Here is a 19,996-nt window from a genome sequence, read left to right on the forward strand (position 1 = left end):
TGGTAGTTGATCATTGCTAGACAACCATTTTCAGGTCTTGCCATAGATTTTCAAGCAGATTTAAGTCAAAACTGTAACTCTGAGTCTTCTTGGTAAGCAACTCTTGTGTTTTAAGTTATTGTCCTGCTGAAAGGTGAATTCATCTTCCAGTGTCTGGTGGAAAGCAGACTGAACCAGGTTTTTCTTAGGGATTTTGCCTGTGCTTAGCTCCATTCTGCTTATTTTTTATCCTGAAAAACTCCCCAGTCCTTAACGATTACAAGAATAACCATAACATGATGCAGCCACCACTATGCTTGAAAATATGGAGAGTGGTACTCAGTAATGTGTTGTATTGGATTTGCCCCAAACATAACACTTTGTATTTACAATAAAACGTTAATTGCTTTTTGCTGTATTACTTTAGTGCCTTGTTGCAAACAGGATGCATGTTTTGGAATATTTTTATTCTGTACGAGCTTCCTTCTTTTCACTCTGTCATTTAGATTAGTATTGTGGAGTAACTACAATGTTGTTGATCCATCCTCTGTTTTCTCCTATCACAGCCATTAAACTCTGAAACTGTTTTAAAGTCACCATTGGCCTTATCGTGAAATCCCTGAGCGGTTTCCTTCCTCTCCGGTAACTGAGTTAGGAAGGACGCCTGTATCTTTGTAGTGACTGGGTGTATTGATACACCATCTAAAGTGTAATTAATAACTTCACAATGCTCAAAGGGATATTCAATGTCAGCTTTTTTATTTTTACCCATCTATCAATAGGCGCCTTTCTTTGCGAAGCATTGGAAAACCTCACTGGACTTTGTGGTTGAATCTGTGTTTGAAATTCACTGCTCGACTGAGGGACCTTACAGATAATTGTATGTGTGGGGTACAGAGATGAGGTAGTCATTCAAAAATCATGTTAAACACTATTATTGCACACAGAGTGAGTCCATGCAACTTATTATGTGACTTGTTAAGCACATTTTTACTCCTGAACTTATTTAGGGTTGCCATAACAAAGGGGTTGAATACTTATCGACTCAAGACATTTCAGCTTCACATTTTTTATTAATCAGTTTAAAAAATAACATAATTACACATTATGGTTCAGTGTGTGTAGGCCAGTGACAGAAACGTCTCAATTTAATCCATTTTAAATTCAGGCTGTAACACAACAAAATGTGGAAAAAGTCAAGGGGTGTGAATACTTTCTGGAGGCTCTGTACATGTAGGTCTGTGTCTAGTGAAGGTTGCATACACAGGGCTGTGTGGTGTGTGTTGTGTAATGTGTGTTGTGTCTGGAGTTCAGCGATGCAGGAAGTGTCTTACCTGCAGAGCCTCGTCTGGGACAGTCATCTCGCCTCGCACCACCGTGAACAGGTTGGTATGTGAGACAGGTTAAGGAAAGACAGTTGTTTGTATCTATCACTGTTTGCATCTATCCTCACAGCCACTTCATTATACACACATAACAGTCATTCAAGGCCAAAACCACAATAGAGTGAATGACAGCTTGACACTTAAAAACTATACAGCTTGACAAATGATCAGTGGGACGAGAGCAATTGAATTAACAGATGGTACATGTTTTTAGGGATTGAAGTACTGTTGTGTCACTAAGGTTGTAACAACGGAATGATTGAAAGGATATCATATCCAAACCTTAACTTGTCATCAATCTTCAAAGTGATATACATCTGCTCCTGGATTCGAACATCATTCACAAATGTCTGTATGGAGAGAAAAGAGAAAAAACCTTTTTGAACATGGATTGCATTGTAAATTCACTGCTCTCGGACTCTCTCCAGGCATGCCAGCCCAGTTCTCATTGCTTAAAACCCCCACGGGTAAATACATAATGAATTTAGGGAAACTGTTCCCAGCACACTTAATTTCAGGCTACACTTAACCCAGAATACAATCATATCACCTTTCATTCTCAGATACAAATCATCAAAAATGTAAAGGTGAAAGGGTGATGGCTGGATCAGGGTTGTATTAGATCAGGACTGTAAAAATAATAAGTAAATGTGATTTCTGGTTTTCTTGCAGGTCTCTCCATTACCCCCATAAGAACCAGCCAAAGTGACATTATACAAGAAAAGACAGCTCTATTTATTTTTTAATGTTTTGAATATACACTACCGTTCAAAAGTTTGGGGTCAGTTAGAAATGTCCTTGTTTTTGAAAGAAAAGCACATTTTCTGTTCATTAAAACGACATCAAATTGATCAGAAATACAGTGCAGACATTGTTAATGTTGTAAATGATTATTGAAGCTGGACATGGCTGATTTTATATGGAATATCTACATAAGCGTACAGAGGCCCATTATCAGCAACCATCACTCCTGTGTTCCAATGGCATCACTCCTGTGTTCCAATTTTTTTTCTCTCTTTACTCAATTAGTCTAAGGAAGGCCAGTTTTAAAAGGCTAATTGATAATTTAAAAACCCTTTTGCAATTATGTTAGCACACCTGACAACTGTTGTTCTGATTAAAGAAGCAATAAAACTGTCCTTCCTTAGACTAATTGAGTAAAGAGAAGAAAAAAAAAAATGGACTTGGTTTGCATTGTAAAATCACTGCCCTCTGCTTATTCTCTTTCTTTATTTCTCTCTCTCTCAGAGGACCTGAGCCCTAGCACCATGCCTCAGGACTACCTGGCCTGATGACTCCTTGCTGTCCCCAGTCCACCTAGTCGTGCTGCTGCTCCAGTTTCAACTGTTCTGCCTGCGGCTATTGAACCTGACCAGTTCACCGGACAAACCTTCTGTTTTCAACTCTCTAGAGACAGCAGGAGTGGTAGAGATACTCTGAATGATCGGCTATGAAAAGCCAACGGACATTTACTCCTGAGGTGCTGACCTGTTGCACCCTCTACAACCACTGTGATTATTATTATTTGACCCTGCTGGTCATCTATGAACATTTGAACATCTTGGCCATGTTCTTTTATAATCTCCACCCGGCACAGCCAGAAGAGGGCTGGCCACCCGTTATAGCCTCGTTCCTCTCTAGGTTTCTTCCTAGGTGTTGGCCTTTCTAGGGAGTTTTTCCTAGCCACTGTGCTTCTACACCTGCATTGTTTGCTGTTTGGGGTTTTAGGCTGGGTTTCTGTACAGCACTTTGTGACATCAGCTGATGTAAGAAGAGCTTTATAAATACATTTGATTGATTTATTGATTGATTGAGTATCTGGAGCATCAGCCTTTGTGGATTCGATTACAGGCTCAAAATGGCCAGAAACAAAGAACTTTCTAATGATATTCATCAGTCTATTCTTGTTCTGAGAAATGAAGGCTATTCCATGTGAGAAATTGCCAAGAAACTAAAGATCTGGTACAACGCTGTGTACTACTGCCTTCACAGAACAGAGCAAACTGTCTCTAACCAGAATAGAAAGAGGAGTGGGAGGCCCCAGTGCACAACTGAGCCAAAGGACAAGTACATTAGAGTGCCTAGTTTGAGAAACAGACGCCTCACAGGTCCTCTATTTTAAGTCCCTCTGACCATTTTTTATTATTTTTACCCCAATTGGTAGTTACATTCTTGTCCCATCGCTGCAACACCCGTACGGAATCAGAGAGGCGAAGGTCGAGAGCCATGCATCCTCCAAAACACGACCCTGCCAAGCCGCACTGCTTGCTTAACCCGGAAGCCATCCACAAGGAGTCTTTAGAGCACGATGGGACAAGGGAATCACGGCTGGCAAAATCCTTCCCTAACCCAGATGACACTGGGCCAACTGTGCGCTGCCTCATGGGTCTCCCAGTCACGGCCAGCTGTGACACAGCCTGGGATCGAACCTGGGTATGTAGTGACGCCTCAAGCATTGAGATGCAGTGCCTTAGACCCCTGTGCCACTCGGAAGGCCACTATTTAAAGTCACTCTAAAAGAGAAGCAGGGTTGAATTGGGTAATTGAAATCTTTGCTGAGAGGTTGTTACAATGTCTATTTAGGAGATGCAGTTATGACTATAGACTAGCTATTGTTGTTATCAGGATTTATCAGAACAGAGTCCTGGACAGACAGATTGAGTATACACCTAATAAGTCATACCGCTGACTTTCCTTATGATTCAAGATCTATCCTAAAGATGAGCAAGATGTGCAGGTCATTCAGCAGTCAGGCTCTGATTGGCCCAGCATGGGATGGAGTGCTACTTCCTGTCGCTACGGGCCCTTGGACTGCGGGGGAGGAATGCTGGAGCATGATTCAGGAGAAAGAGGTTATGACTTCAGCTTCCTGCCTGAGATAATGTGTCACAGTGGTTCCAAGCTAGTGGGTTAGCCTACACACTGAGTGATTTACACACTGAGCCATCAGCAGAACTAGGCCTAACTAACACATTACTCACACCATGTGGCGGGAAGAGCACTTCAACATGGTTTACTCTGCCGTGAAAAATCATGGTGTAGAATATGGGCACGTCATATGAGAATACGTTCTTTTAATGCCATATGACACACATTTACAGATGAGGTAATAAACCCAGCCTTCTCAAGATAAAGCTGGAGCAAATTTTATTAGCCTAGAGATGAAGCACTTAAAGGGAAACTTTACCGCTCAACACTTTGGGATGTTTTTCCAGTCTCCCCACATAATTATGAATGATAAGACTGTGTTTCAGACATAATTATGCACTATAGTTGTATTTTCTATTTTCGCACTGGGAGAGTTCAACCAATGACGCCATTGGTTGTTTGAGCCTGCTGTCTGATCTAAAAATGAATGGAGTCATGTTTTGTAGTAATTATTGTGGCCTTTGGGTTTCGCCGATTGCACGATCAAGTTAGCAGCGAGTAGATATAGTTGTCCTTATTCAATAAAGCCATTGAACTTGTCTCAATCATGTGCCTATCTGCCAGGCCATTTCAGGATATTTAGGTTGACTCATTTTCCATTTCCCTGGCTTTGTAAAGATTACAGCCTGACGGGAGCCCTACTTCCTTGTTCCCACCCTTAAAGGCAGACTTTTCCAAATGGGGGCGGAAAATAGTTTACAGGTTCACCGGAGCTATGTTACCGTCTATCCGGGATTGCTAAATAATTAGCTACAGTGGTTGCTTCTGATGATTCCTCTATTCAAGAAAAGCAGGAAGACAAAAACATGTTTTAATGTTCTTTTACATAGGAACATAGATCCCTATTTATTTGAGCCGGAATACATTGAAGAGGAGTTGAGACAGTGAGAAAAATAATTGCAAGATCAAATAGCAGCGGTGGCAGCCTAGACCCACTAGACCAGGACTCATGAAGGCAATTGACAAACGAGTAAGCTGTTTTGCTGCCGGTAGCTAGCTAGCAATATAAGCTCTCTTCTTACACGCGGTAATGTTTTTCAGGTCATGCTTCGGCTTGCTAGTACCACTACAAGGCAAGCTAGCCAAACTAGTTGTGCATTTGCAATACCTAAAATGTATTATAGTCACCCAAACACACCATATGCATGTATTCCCTTTGTTGAACTGTAGCATCTATTATAAGCGTTAGTGGTATATTTTTATTCTACTGTATATGTCATACATTGCCATAACTGTTCCTGCATACTGCTATGTAAACTCACCTCGGTCTCCAGAGCAAATAAACCTCGTCTTGAATACAAGCCATGTCTACTTACAGTATTTGCTATATTGACAGACTAATCTACTGTTTTATTGAAACATGTTAACTTGCCAACAAATGTAAGTTCAAATGCTACACCAACTCCCTGCATCATTTGTTTTAGCTGTAAGACTGAAGCTAGTTGATCCAAATACATTTCATGAATATTAGAATGAACTGCTCCAGAAGTTGAAGTCAACTCTTTATTGGTTTCTTATGCAGATGGAATAATTTAGTCACTTGTCAGTACAGTTTAAAAATATATATAAAACACCATTATATACATACTGTATGTACAACACCTACTGTAGCAATATCTATACCACAATGCAGTTGTGCGCATGCTGGGCATTCTATATTATATTACAACATCAGTCTAACTGAATATGAATGTTGTGTTGGTTGAATGTTCCAGGCAGGTTCTAGAATGTTCTTCAGCTGGTGAACTTCTTCTTGTGTTCTTCTTGCTGGTTTTGCAGGCTTTTGCGCTGTGGCGATGTTGGGTTTGTGGGGCTGTGACTCTGGCTCCTTGTAGACAACCATCTGGTTCTTCCTGCACTCCACAGCCAGGTGGACTAGTCTCTCATACACTTACTTCACCACCCACTGATTCCAACTCTTGCAGAAGATTTGATTGTACTGCAAGTCTCCTGGAACGATATGAAGACTGATCATGGGGATGTGTAACCATAGAATAAACCATGTTAATCTGTAAACAAAAAAGGGTACAGTAGACTGGTATGTGTTTTGTTACACTCAGAGTCAATAATGGGGCATTGAAATAGGCTGTTAGCAAAGATGTGAAACATTGGGGGGGGGGGGGGGGGGCAGTCTAGTCGTGTATTGTTGTGTATGAGCACCTACAGTTGTGCTGTTGAGTAGAAAAACACTGCTAACAATAGAGTGAATAGGCTAGAAGAGTATTCTATCAGCCCCTCACCCATGCCAAAGAACTGACTGCAAGAGTGTGAAACGTTTTTAAGAGCACTTGTCTTGTAGACAGTTCAGTGTATTGGTGATTTTGCTTTCATAAATACCTTTGGCTGTCGTGGCTTGTTTTAAAGTCAGATCATGATGAGTTTGAGCTATTTCAAGGCTGAAATCTTTCTTCCAATGGGTCTACAGGCTCTGTACTACTAAAGCTGGTGTCAAAGTCTGTCATCAGCAGCAGGATTAGTGTGTAGAACACACAGTAGTCAGTGATTAGCCAACATTTTACAACTGTTTCTCCACCAATACACACTTAAACAATGTACTACATCCACCCACACCCCTCATGTCAAAAGATCATGCCTTCACACACAATACCCACTCAGTCACTCACACCATACAGTAGAAGTTGCAGCCTACAGTACTTGTAAACGCACCAACGATGACAACACGACTATGTTCATGCCTAGTTCCAGTATATTTATTTGCTCATCATGGTGTCATGGAAATATTTAGTAGGTTTTAGAAAGTGACTTACACTAGTTCCGGGTGCTGAGCTTGATGTTGATGCCTCTGCATATGTTGATGGAATCGGACTCTAAATAGAACAGTCACATTAGCCACTGCGGTAGTTAGTTAGCTAGCTAATGGTTAGCTAACGTAATCTAACGAAGCTAACGTTTACTTGCAAAGTTACAAATCACATCACCAGATAGCAGCTGGCTAACTACATTGATATAGTTTGGAATGTCTAGCTAGCGTATTATGAAAGCTAGCTATCTAGTTTTTGGTTTAGATAAACAAATGAAGTTCAACGCTAGCTAGTTAGCTAGTTATCGTTAGCTACGTTACCTCAGCTCGACCTCTTTTCTGCGGTTCTGATGTTGGCGGATCAGATGCCTTCCTCTTTGAAGTGAAGGGGAAAATCGATGGAATAGCATCACTTTTCAACATTCGGTCGACATGGTAACCCCATTAGTTGAGACTTCAGTTCCGTTTCGAAACCTTCTGGCTGAAAGTGCTGGCTACAAATACAGATATTTTGATATTTCTCACATCAACTGGATACACCTCCACGGGTGGTACTACGTCCTGAAATCGATAAGAATTCTGGATATTGTGGTTTGCTTACAGCCCGGAAATGTAGCTGGCCCGTTTCTACTGGTGAGATGCAGAAACGCTCGTATATGCGTGTAGTGAGGAAATTCAAAATGTTTATTACACATATGATATGTTAATAGCACATTAATGGACAAATATAGTGAAATGGAACAGCGGTGAAATGTCCCTTTAACCCCTGACCCCTTTACATCTCTTCTCCTCCCCTACACCTACACCCTCCTCTCACTCACCCCGTTCAGGCTGCCAAGGTCCTTGACTTTGTGCTCATCGCTGGTTAACTCGTAGTTGATGACTGCATGCTGCTTGTCAACACTCCGTGACTGTAAACACAAACACAACAGTAATGGTGTTACACATTGTTAGATAAGAACTTGACATCAATGCTGATCTTGAAATGTTTTTGACATGAGATAACAGAGTGTGCATTATCATATCAACATCCAATCATGCAGCAATGTCAGTGTTTGAAGGAGGAATAACATGCATTGTTAAAGTCAGATTACATTTTTGAAACACAGAGGTACTGACTGTATATTTCCATTCATAATACTTTTTATTTTTTATATATACTTTTTATTTTATATTTTACTTTATTTTATATATACTTTTTAAAATAATCACAAACCCCAGATAGGTGCAGTGAAACATGTTGTTTTAGAGGGTCAGCCTTAGTAGTACCGTGCCCCTGGAACAAATTAGGTTGAAGTGCCTTGCTCAAGGGCACATTGACAGATTTTTCACCTTGCTGGCTCGGATATTCAAACCAGCAACCTTTCGGTTACTGGCCCAACTGCTAGGCTACCTGCCACCCTTTTTTACAAGACAGTTAGGCCCTGTATTATTCTCAAACAGACAGAGATGGAAGCACAAACACATAACACAATATGTAGGGGGGAGTGGAGGGAGGAAGCGAGATAGATAGTTTCGATGTTTTACCATCTCCCAAGAGCACCCTATCAGCTCTATAGAGTTTGATTTGAAACATCTAGATACTGCAAAATTTAGGGAATGTATCAGGGATGTACACCAAACAAAATAACACTTTCAGCATCTCTGGATTCAATGCCAAATTCCAGTCATAATTCTAATTGTCATGAGTGATGGAAAATGGCACTATCATGATCAGACTATGGATAAAGGACAGATGGAGAATTCTTTCACAGAGCAGATACTGTATTCTGATGCCATATACACATTTGTTGAGGGCAAACCTTCCCCTGTAGATTAGGTTTGTGATCAAACAAGATCAAACCAGATTAGACCAAGAGACTAGTGTCTGTGACACAGTACATACCACAGCACAGGGACTAGACACATACAATACAGTATAGAGATGAGACCTTTCTGATATCGCTCTAGCCAAGTAGCCTAGGTCTGAGTAATATTGTCTGTTTTGAATACCAGTCCATTTTGAAGCTGTAAGGGAATAGGTGTGTATGTTTGCATGTTTATATGTTTAACTGCCAGTATGGCTAAGTGACGTGTGACAGATATCCTAACTTCACACAAATCTTCCATATTGAATGCGCGACCCAGGCTGGAAAAATTATGGATCATTGCTACTCTAACTTCCGCGACGCATACAAAGCCCTCCTTTCGGCAAATCTGACCACGACTCTATTTTGTTGCTACCAGCCTATAGACAGAAACTAAAACAGGAAACGCCCGTGCTCAGGTCTGTTCAACGCTGGTCCAACCAATCTGATTCCACGCTTCAAGATTGCTCGATCACGTGGACTGGGATATGTTACCGGATAGCCTCAGACAACAACATTGATGTATACGCTGATTCGGTTAGCGAGTTTATTAGCAAGTGCATCGGTGATGTTGTACCCACGGTGACTATTAAAACCTTCCACCAACCAGAAACCGTGGATTGCATTCGCGCAAAACTGAAAGCGTGAAGCACTGCTTTTATTCATGGCAAGGCGACCGGAAACATGATCGAATACAAACAGTGTAGCTATTCACAGTGTAGCTATATCAAACAAGCTAAGTGTCAGTATAGAGACAAAGTAGAGTCGCAATTCAACGGCTTAGACACGAGACCAGCCCCGTAGCGGACACTGACATCTTGCTCCCAGACAAACTAAACAACTTCTTTGCTCGCTTTGAGGACAATACAGTGCCACTGAAACGGCCCGCTACCAAAACCTGCGGGATCTCCTTCACCGCAGCCAACATGAGTAAAACATTTAAACGTGTTAACCCTCGCAAGGCCCGCCGGCCCAGATGGCATCCCTAGCCACGTCCTCACAGCATGCGCAGACCAGCTGGCTGGTGTGTTTACGGACATATTCAATCAATCCCTATCCCAGTCTGCTGTTTCCACATGCTTCAAGATGGCCACCATTGTTCCTGTTCCCAAGAAAGTTAAGGTAACTGAGCTAAACGACTATCGCCCCGTAGCACTCACTTCCGTCATCAAGAAGTGCTTTGAGAGACTAGTCAAGGATCATATCACCTGTACCCTACCTGACACCCTAGACCCAGGTCCACAGACAACACAATCGCAATCACATCGCACACTGCCCTAACCCATCTGGACAAGAGGAATACCATGTAAGAATCTGTTCATCGATTACAGCTCAGCATTTAACACCATAGTACCCTCCAAACTCGTCATTAAGCTCGAGACCCTGGGTCTCGAGACCCTGGGTCTCGACCCCGCCCTGTGCAACTGTGTCCTGGACTTTCTGACAGGCCGCCCCCAGGTGGTGAGGGTAGGAAACAACATCTCCACCCCGCTGATCCTCAACACTGGGGCCCCACAAGGGTGCGTTCTCAGCCCTCTCCTGTACTCCCTGTTCACCCATGACTGCGTGGGCATGCACACCTCCAACTCAATCATCAAGTTTGCAGACAACACTACAGTGGTAGGGTTGATGACCAACAACGACGAGACGGCCTACAGGGATGAGGTGAGGGCCCTCGGAGTGTGGTGTCAGGAAAATAACCTCACACTCAACGGCAACAAAACAAAGGAGATGATCGTGGACTTCAGGAAACAGCAGAGGGAGCACCCCCCTATCCACATCGACGGGACAGTAGTGGAGAAGGTGTAAAGTTTTAAATTCCTCGGCGTACACATCACGGACAAACTGAAATGGACCACCCACACAGACAGCATGGTGAAGAAGGCGCAACAGCGCCTCTTCAACCTCAGGAGGCTGAAGAAATGTGGCTTGTCACCAAAATCACTCACAAACTTTTACCGATGCACAATCGAGAGCATCCTGTCGGGCTGTATCACCGCATGGTACGGCAAATGCTCCGCCCACAACCGTAAGGCTCTCCAGAGGGTAGTGAGGTCTGCACAACGCATCACCGGGGGCAAACTACCTGCCCTCCAGGACACCTACCCGATGACACAGGAAGGCCAAAAAGATCAAGGACAACAACCACCCGAGCCACTGCCTGTTCACCCCGCTATCATCCAGGAGGCGAGGTTAGTACAGGTTCATCAAAGCTGGGACCGAGAAACTGAAAAACAGCTTTTATCTCAAGGCCATCAGACTGTTAAACAGCCATCACTAACATTGAGTGGCTGCTGCCAACATACTGACTCAAATATCTAGCCACTTTAATAATTAAAAATTGGATGTAATAAATGTATCACTAGTCACTTTAAACAATGCCACTTTATATAATGTTTACATAGCTTACATTACTCATCTCATATGTATATACTGTACTCTATACCATCTACTGCATCTTGCCTATGCCGTTCGGCCATCGCTCATCCATATATTTATATGTAGTTATTCATTCCTTTACACTTGTGTGTATAAGGTAGTTGTTGTGAAATTGTTAGATTACTTGTTAGATATTACTGCACGGTCGGAACTAGAATCACAAGCATTTCGCTACACTCGGATTAACATCTGCTAACCATGTGCATGTGTCCAATACAATTTGATTTGATTCGACATCAATGCATGATTTACACAATCGTCAACTTATTGTAAGTGCACAGATCTCGAATGAAGATTCCCCCCTGAAGCGAGAGAAAGAGAGAGGTGGCCTGCTGGGAGCTTCATCTCTAATCCCATGCACCTAATCTCTGTGTGCCACACTGCATGTCTTATAACAGGGCTTGTTTGATCTGGCCTGACTCTGTAGTAGAGATACAGCCCACCTACAACAGAACAGTATCTCCCAGTTCCCACACTACAGAGGAGACGAGCCATATCGAGTATCCATACAGAGACAGAGCTAAAGCACCCACACATAGGCATACTGGAATCTCGTCTTTTCCATCTCTGTTCAGAGCATGAAAACATTCTATGTGATTCAGGAGAATGAAGGGAGAGCGATTGTCTACAAAATCATGCATGTCATTGCTGAATTTGAAGTAACTAAGTGTCATGGTGAAAATGACTTGTTATACATAAGTGACAAATAAAACACACCATTCACACTCACATAAACCTACTGTAGATATACTATATACAGTATTGTAGAGAACACAGCATGAGAGACTGTTTCCTCCGTGAAAAAAAATATTTCAAACATAAACATAATGCTTTGATTTGACTGTTACTAACTAGAAGAGGCCTAGTTGGGAGGGGTCCATATTTGAGTCTGATACCCTTGAGTTGGGAAGCCATGCAACGGATCTTAAACCCGTACATTGCTGAGATACCCATGTGACAACAAGACTGTGGCCGTAAAAACAGTCACATGGCCCAGACCTCTAGGCGTATTTTCCGTTGGCAGACTCACACTAAACAAAGTACCCAGTCTTCTCCTCTCTTTCCTCCAGGTCATCAGAGAGACCCACACAAGAAAAGAGGATCCCTGTTTAAAAGACAGCCTCCTTGTTCCTTTCATTCCAACCCTGATGATTTCAGCAGTAAAACGTTTAAGTATCTTGCTGGCACTCTGAACTGTTTGTTCTTTAGAAGCCATTTAGCACGGTACCTTCTCACTTCTATTGGGGATGTGCTGATGTATTAATGACCTGCTGCTTAATTATATACTCATTAGTAGACAGGGAAAAACTGAGGATTGCTGAGGTTGAAGGAGGACTTCTTGATTTGTGTCTCCAAGAAAGTGTATGTGAATCCTGGGTTTCAAGTGTCTCAGAGTTAAGGAGCAGTGGTATAGTGGAGGGTAAGTAAACGCAGAGTGCCCAACTTTTACTTTTGCCCAACAGTTTACCCACCTTTTGCAGAAAAATACATTGTAAGTATAGGTAGCGTTACTTTTTTCATCGTGTCCGGTGATCTGAGTTTACCCACCATTTTTTTTACCACTATCTACATCACTGTTAAGGACTGAAGCATCATCGGTATTGCCACACATACACTACAGGCAATTCAGTTACTTGTAAATAAATGTACCCGTTGTACAGAGTCATGGCTGAAAAAGGGACAGGCACTAAGTAAACTTGGCCAGTGAGTAATCAACTACTTAAGTTGTTCTGGAAAGTCTAATTTAGTTAGATTCACAGAGTTGACGTCAAGGAGCAAAGAATGTACATTTATTTGTTCGTTGTACTGTGACACTTTTTGAAGGATAGTTGTACAACCATTGCCGTTGCTTTGAAATCTATGTTGCTTTAGAATCTATGTCTAAGGCCTAGATTCAATCCGTAGCGCTGAAGATCCGCGCTGTAGCGCGATTGAAATGTAAAAGTAATTTCCAATTGAGCCAACATATGCAGCGCTTACTGTGAATGCAGTCTCCGCAAACGCGGGAACATTGCTTTTACATTTAAATTGCACTATACCGCGAATTGAAACTTCCGCGATACAGATTGAATTGAGCCGTTTTTTCATAAGTATTATATGATATACTGTTGCTACACCACACCCATTCTCTGCGCTACACTTGGCAATGCAGCAGCCACTCTACTTCCTATGGAGCCAGTTCAGTCAGGATAGATCTAACTCAGGAGGTATCTGCCCCACTTTCTATAAATATCTCTGTCTGGGACTTTCTCTCTCACACTTTCATGTGTGGACACACACACACACACACACACACACACACACACACACACACACACACACACACACACACACACAGCCTAGAGTGAGGTAGACTACCATTCCCATGCAGCATGCCCTCCCTGAGTACTCCATAACAAAGCCCATTCAGTTACTATCAGTCTTTATACTATTACTCCTGACTTCTCTAATAACAACAAATGCAGGTCTGTGTGAGGTTAGTGGCTCACAATTCTCCAATTGTCTGAATTACATCATGAGACAATGTAACAACACAGAAACAAAGAGGCAGAACAGAGGGGGATAAGAGGTTATATAATCAGGTTTCATGTGAATATTCAGGTTATGACAGTTTTCAGGGAGGGCTTCTCCTTAGAAGACACCCCTGCTGAGCCCTGCTCAGATGTCAAGCCTGGTACTCTACTGAGTCCTGCTCAGATGTCAAGCCTGGTACTCTGCTGAGTCCTGCTCAGATGTCAAGCCTGGTACTCTGCTGAGCCCTGCTCAGATGTCAAGCCTGGTACTCTGCTGAGTCCTGCGTAGATGTCAAGCCTGGTACTCTGCTGAGTCCTGCGTAGATGTCAAGCCTGGTACTCTGCTGAGTCCTGCGTAGATGTCAAGCCTGGTACTCTGCTGAGTCCTGCTCAGATGTCAAGCCTGGTACTCTGCTGAGTCCTGCTCAGATGTCAAGCCTGGTACTCTGCTGAGCCCTGCTCAGATGTCAAGCCTGGTACTCTGCTGAGTCCTGCTCAGATTTCAAGCCTGGTACTCTGCTGAGTCCTGCATAGATGTCAGGGCTGGTACTCTGCTGAGTCCTGCGTAGATGTCAAGCCTGGTACTCGGCTGAGTCCAGCTCAAATGTCAAGCCTGGTACTCTGCTGAGCCCTGCTCAGATGTCAAGGCTGGTACTCCATGGGGTGGTAAAATGAGACCCTAGATGAAATAGTACTAAGAATGACACAGCTATTCATGCATAAATTAAATATTTTACCCGTCTCAAAACTTGCAAAGCGCAGATACATTATCCTCAGGAGATACAAGCTTTGTAAAATAGCATTGTAAAAATGCACATATCACATTCAAACTGAACAACAGGGTTGTTCAAAAGGCAGTGAGCTTGATGCATTCCCTTCCTCCTAAAACCATGCAACATAGGGGTCACTAGCTGTGTTCACATGACCTAATCCCCAGGGGTTAGAGGTCATGCGTGTGATATAAAGAAGGTGCTCTCAGCCATATCACTTTCACAGCGGCAGCAGCCTGCTTAGCTGCGCCAGGCGTAGCCTCTGGAAACACCAACAGCTCCACTAAAAACAAAGGAAGTTGTCTATTTAAACCAGGCTGCCTGTGGATATATAATATTGCCATTGTCTGATTATGTTGCATGGTGTTTCCTTAGATACAGCCCCCGCCCAACGTATCAACGTTTATCAAAATGGTCAGATCACCCCTGGGAGCTAGCATATAATGGAGAAAAATAATAAAAGACTATGATACTTTCGGCAAACAGTCTGTGAATCCCAAGTAGTCATTAATTCAGGTATGCTCTATGTCTAACAGTGTGAGTACAGTGACTGGGGTTGTGTTGTGTTGAATCAAGTTTATGTTCTAGCAGTTGGAGCTGTGCTCACCTGCAGCATGAGCTCGCAGTCGTCTCGGCCGACAAAGATCATCTCCCGGGGCAGACGGTGGCGAGTGCCCCCGCTGCTCACCAGGAACCATGACGTGAGACTCATCTCTGCTCTGCTACGGCTCGATGCTACTCACTCCCACCTCCAACCCTACGTCATCCTGAGAGGGAGAGAAGGAAAGACAAGGTGGATGAGGAAGAGAAAGAGGGGTGGAAAAAGAGTGATTGAGGAAAGAACTAAGAAATAAGAAGTTAAATGTATTTACAAAACAGCTATTCTTTAAAATGTTTTTGCATCTGGAGTAGCTGTGTGGTTTGGAGTAGCTGTGTGTTGACGGGCGCTTGCACAGTCTGGGAAAGCTACATCCTCCCTAGCTGTGTCTGTCCTGGCTGGCCCTGATCATTGCCAGATGCTACAGGAAGTGATGTAAGAATCTTGGCTGAGCTGAGCAACCCACCCTAAAATATATATTTTTCTGTTGGGCTAAGAAGGAGGTCAGACAGAGCAGTTCCAAGTCCAAGCTCAGGGCTGGAGAAAATAATCAAGCAGCATAACTGCCTGACGTACAGACCTGCTCCTCCATAACCTCTTGAAAGTGTCACAAAAGTCACAACACTGTGAATCATATTCAATTTACCATGGCTATGGGAAAGGTACCCTGCATACCGCTGTTAGTTCCGTACTCCAATACGCTGCATTTAACTGCTTGTTTAAATAGAAATGTGAGGCTACAGAGTGTTGCATGCTGATACCAGAAACTGGAAGAGCTCAGTGCCATTTTGCAGCCTTTAAGTAACGTCAGAGGATAGATTAAACACAGATTAAGGAGCTAAACTGTTATTTCTCTGATCTCTTAAGTAAGTCTACTTAATAAATGCCTATTCAACAATCCTCAAGTCAAACTTTAAGATTTGACTTGCACACACATTTCTTGTGGTAGGCAATGAGGCAATGCTGCACGAAGGACTAATACAATGAGCGCAGCAAGACCAAAATCCTTTTTTCATGCACGCATGCATATAAACAAAGGCATTGAAACAAGAGCCAAGTGGCCGTGACAACGTGACAGTCTCTCTTCACACTTCATGTTTTGGATACACATGGCTTGTTGCCATACACAAAAAAGGACTTGGAGAAGAGACACTGTTCTCCTGCTCTGCCAAATATTGTATTGTGTTCTTGGGTGCTAAAACTGGTAGATCTTTCTCCCTCACAATCCCTCAGTCCCCCGTGCACACATTAATGGTGTATTATTATGAGAACATATTGTTGTCTGAGTTATGAGTGCCTCTTCCACGTCAGAGTGTCTGCAGAACATGAGAACAGATGATATCATGTCCGCGTACAGATTAGCCTGTAAACCAGGGATCATCAACTAGATCAGCCGCGGGACCATTTTTTATTGAGAGGATGGTCAGGGGGCCGGAACATAATTACAAGTCATTTTCCAATTGACCGCAAGAAGGCTAAACAAATATCATATTTTACGAAAACATAATAATTTAAAACCTTGGCTACATTTGTATACGATCACATACACTCAGTGACCAGTTTAATAGGTACACCAGCCCGTTCAGGAAAATTGCTTGCGCCTACATACACCGAGTCACGTAGCCGTGGCTTGCTATGATAATCAGACAGACAGGCAACAAGGCATTCAGTTACTGATCGATTGAACACTAGAATGGGCAAAACGAGTGACCTAAGCGACTTTGAGCGTGGTATGATCGTCGGTGCCAAGCGCGCCGGTTCCAGTATCTCAGAAACAGCCGGCCTTCTGGGCTTTCCCGCATGACAGTGTCTAGGGTTTACGAGAATGGTGCGACAATAAACAAAAAACAATAACCAAAAAACAGCTCATTGATGAGAGGTCGAAGGAGAATGGCAAGAATCGTGCAAGCTAACATGCGGGCCACAAACAGGCAAATAACGGCGCAGTACAACAGTGGTGTGCAGAACGGCATCTCGGAACGCACAACTCGTCAGTGCTTGTCACGGATGGGCTATTATTGAAGCAGACGACCACACCGGGTTCCACTCCTGTCAGATAAAAACAAGAAGAAGCAACTCCACTCGGAAAGCTCCACTTTCCACTCCTCCAATTGAGGAGTGGGAAAACATTCCCTGGTCCAACAAATCCCGGTTCCTGTTGCGTCATGCTGATGGCAGAGTCAGGATTTGGCGCAAACAGCATGAGTCCATGGCCCCATCCTGCCTAGTGACAACGGTACAGGCTGGTGGCGGTAGTGTAATGGAGTGAGGAATGTTTTCCTGCCACACGTAAGGTCCCTTGATACCATTTGAGCAATGTTTCTATGCCCAGAATAATTCAGGCTGTTCTGGAGGCAAAGGGGGGTTCGACCCGGTACTAGATGGGCGTACCTAATAAACTGTCCACTGAGTGTATATCTCTCTATTATGAGTGGTAATTTGGAACATATTTCCAAAATGAAAATCACTTGGAGCGTAATAGCTGGTGTTTTTAGAGTTTATGTCTAACAATAGAATTTAAATTTAAAGAAACCTTGGGGGGGCCAAATAAAATCTTCCACGTGTTGCCATTTGGGGAACCCTGCTGTAAATTATTCTCCCTCCCCTCCCCTGCCTCTCACAGACACTATTGTATATGACGCCTCTCCCATGACCTCTCAAATTGTATTGTTATTTGGTGGTGTGTTCATGAAAGAGTGGCATTAATATTTGATCATGTTTCACAGACAAACCCCTGGACACACTGATTATTCCACAGAATGGACAGAATGAAATAGTGTTCTAGGTTTTATCTGGGATGGGTTTTGAATTACTGTACCAAAGGCATAGAAAGAGCTTATTGGGTGCACATCCTGCACAAGAAGGTTTTTTATTGTAATATTACCTGCCGTTCAACATTTTGTCCTGCATTAATTGGCCTTCACATTGCTTTGGATCAAGTAGAACATTTGTGTGCATGCATCTGCTTGCCAGTTGTCTCCCATTTCACAACATTTGAATGAATTTCTGAAATTTCCTCCAAAATCTATTGCATAACAGCCCAAGTAAGCATGTGTATCCTGTACATATGAAAAATAAAACATGAAACTTTAAACCATATAAAAGGTATATCCTTGTTAGAGTATGTTTCAATGTCAAGTTATTTGGTGAAAAGAAGATTCAAATCACAAAATAATTGCGATTAAGAATGAAGGAAGAGCATTTTCTGTACATGAATCGAACGACTGTAGCAGGAAAACATGATAATAGTGTGTGGTGTTTCTCCCCCTCTGAGCCCAGGAATCAGAGGCCTAGCCACAGTGGAGTCATTAGTCCAGGAGGAACCACCGCAGAATCCAGGGATATGGAGAACGTAACGTGGCACAGCACAGCCAGGAGTCTCAGTACAAGCCAACCAGTGTAAAGAAAAAGCCTTCAATTAATCCCACATAAAAGAGTATTCACAGTCTTCATATTCCCAGCTGGGGAATATACTGGGTTAGGTCTGTCTGTCTGTATCTCTCCTGCAGCACACATGCAGCTCTGACAGGACTCAAACCCTGCTAAACGACTAACCTACAACCCACAACCCACCGCATGCATGCCAATGTTAATTTGTTATTGGCTTCAAATGGTTGGATCTGAGGGGGAGAATGTTTCAAAGTTTGAGACATGAGGCAGGCCTGCAAGCCAGGTGGATCTCTGGCAGAGTACTCCTCTACAGTGCAGAACTTATGGCACTGATACTGTACAATATGTTTGTCTTGTTTGTCATGTCCTGTGAGGACTGTGGATTGGTAAACAATTTCATGCCATTTCAAAACAGATGAGTTATTGCAAAATCCTCATCTCTAACCCTATCATCCTCTAACATCCTTGTTGTGGGTTAAGGGATGACGTCATGGGTTTGGCTGGGTAGAGACCCTTTACCCCACCCCCACTAGGTCAAAGAGCTGGATTGTTCTGAGCTGACTGTGTATGCTTTGTGAGGAGGTGAAGGCATGCAAAGCAGGAAGTTAGCTCAATGCTTCCTGAGGATGGCCCGCGCTCATCTTTGAATTCACTTGGACAGGAAGTTAGATTGTTACACTGCGTGTGTGATTTGAAAAACTGCTTTGTGTTTAAAACAGATTCTCATACAGTAACAGTAGCCTCTTGAAGGCAACACAAGCCTCTTTTCCACTAAGCCAGTTACTCTCATGAGATTTCACAATGTGTATGATTAGCTGTTAAAGAAGAAAAATAATAATTAGAGAGAAAGCTAAAGCGAATCTAGCATAATCAGCTCTTTGACTAATCCCTTTTAAGCTTTATCATTACTTAGTCTAAATACAACATACCGGATAGTATGACTAATATGGTGCTCTCATTCCAGCCATTCAAAATCCTTCCCTCCTCTCTAAGCCAATCAGATCCCAGGCTCCCTCTGTAAGGAAGTGACAGAGATGAACGGGGCGTTCCCTTCCGAGTGTCTCTAATGTGTTTCCCTCCTGTGACCATGGATCCTCCACGTAGCGCCATGACCAGATGATGCAACAGCTGTGTAAGTGCCCGTCCCTCTGCCTCCTTATCCCAACATAGGCCAGAGCTACTGATTCAGCCCACCTATCACAGCAAACTGCAACCAAAACTGCAACCAAACACACAGCTGCACAAATGCACCTACACATAGGCAATCTGTGCAAGCACTCCCACATTATTTTAAAGATGTAGAGGCAAGTGTTTCAGCAAAGGGTTGGGCTGTGATGTAAAATTTGGCCTACTGTCAACTTGCACTAAAATGAACTAGATTGTTTG

General features: G+C 43.0%; 1 protein-coding gene and 1 long non-coding RNA gene across 6 annotated transcripts in view; both read right to left on the reverse strand.

Moving 5' to 3' along the window:
• The window catches only part of cep170aa (centrosomal protein 170Aa), a 62,999-nt gene that overhangs the window by 38,257 nt on the left and 4,746 nt on the right, over window positions 1-19,996 (reverse strand). For all 5 annotated transcript variants that reach the window (XM_055890025.1, XM_055890024.1, XM_055890023.1 and 2 more), the window contains exons 2-5: window positions 15,230-15,389; window positions 7,875-7,964; window positions 1,633-1,714; window positions 1,314-1,369 (exon numbers count right to left, since the gene is read on the reverse strand). In XM_055890025.1, coding sequence (XP_055746000.1) covers window positions 1,314-1,369; window positions 1,633-1,714; window positions 7,875-7,964; window positions 15,230-15,334 — 333 coding nt within the window. In that variant the 5' untranslated portion in view covers window positions 15,335-15,389. The remainder of the gene's footprint in view (window positions 1-1,313; window positions 1,370-1,632; window positions 1,715-7,874; window positions 7,965-15,229; window positions 15,390-19,996) is intronic.
• On the reverse strand, window positions 5,782-7,845 carry LOC129828809 (uncharacterized). The gene is made up of 3 exons (XR_008755300.1): window positions 7,375-7,845; window positions 7,061-7,120; window positions 5,782-6,242 (listed from the first exon to the last, which is right to left on the reverse strand). It is a non-coding gene; the product is annotated as an uncharacterized LOC129828809 (long non-coding RNA).

Source organism: Salvelinus fontinalis, chromosome 30 (assembly GCF_029448725.1).
Source record: "Salvelinus fontinalis isolate EN_2023a chromosome 30, ASM2944872v1, whole genome shotgun sequence".
Lineage (NCBI taxonomy): Eukaryota > Metazoa > Chordata > Actinopteri > Salmoniformes > Salmonidae > Salvelinus > Salvelinus fontinalis.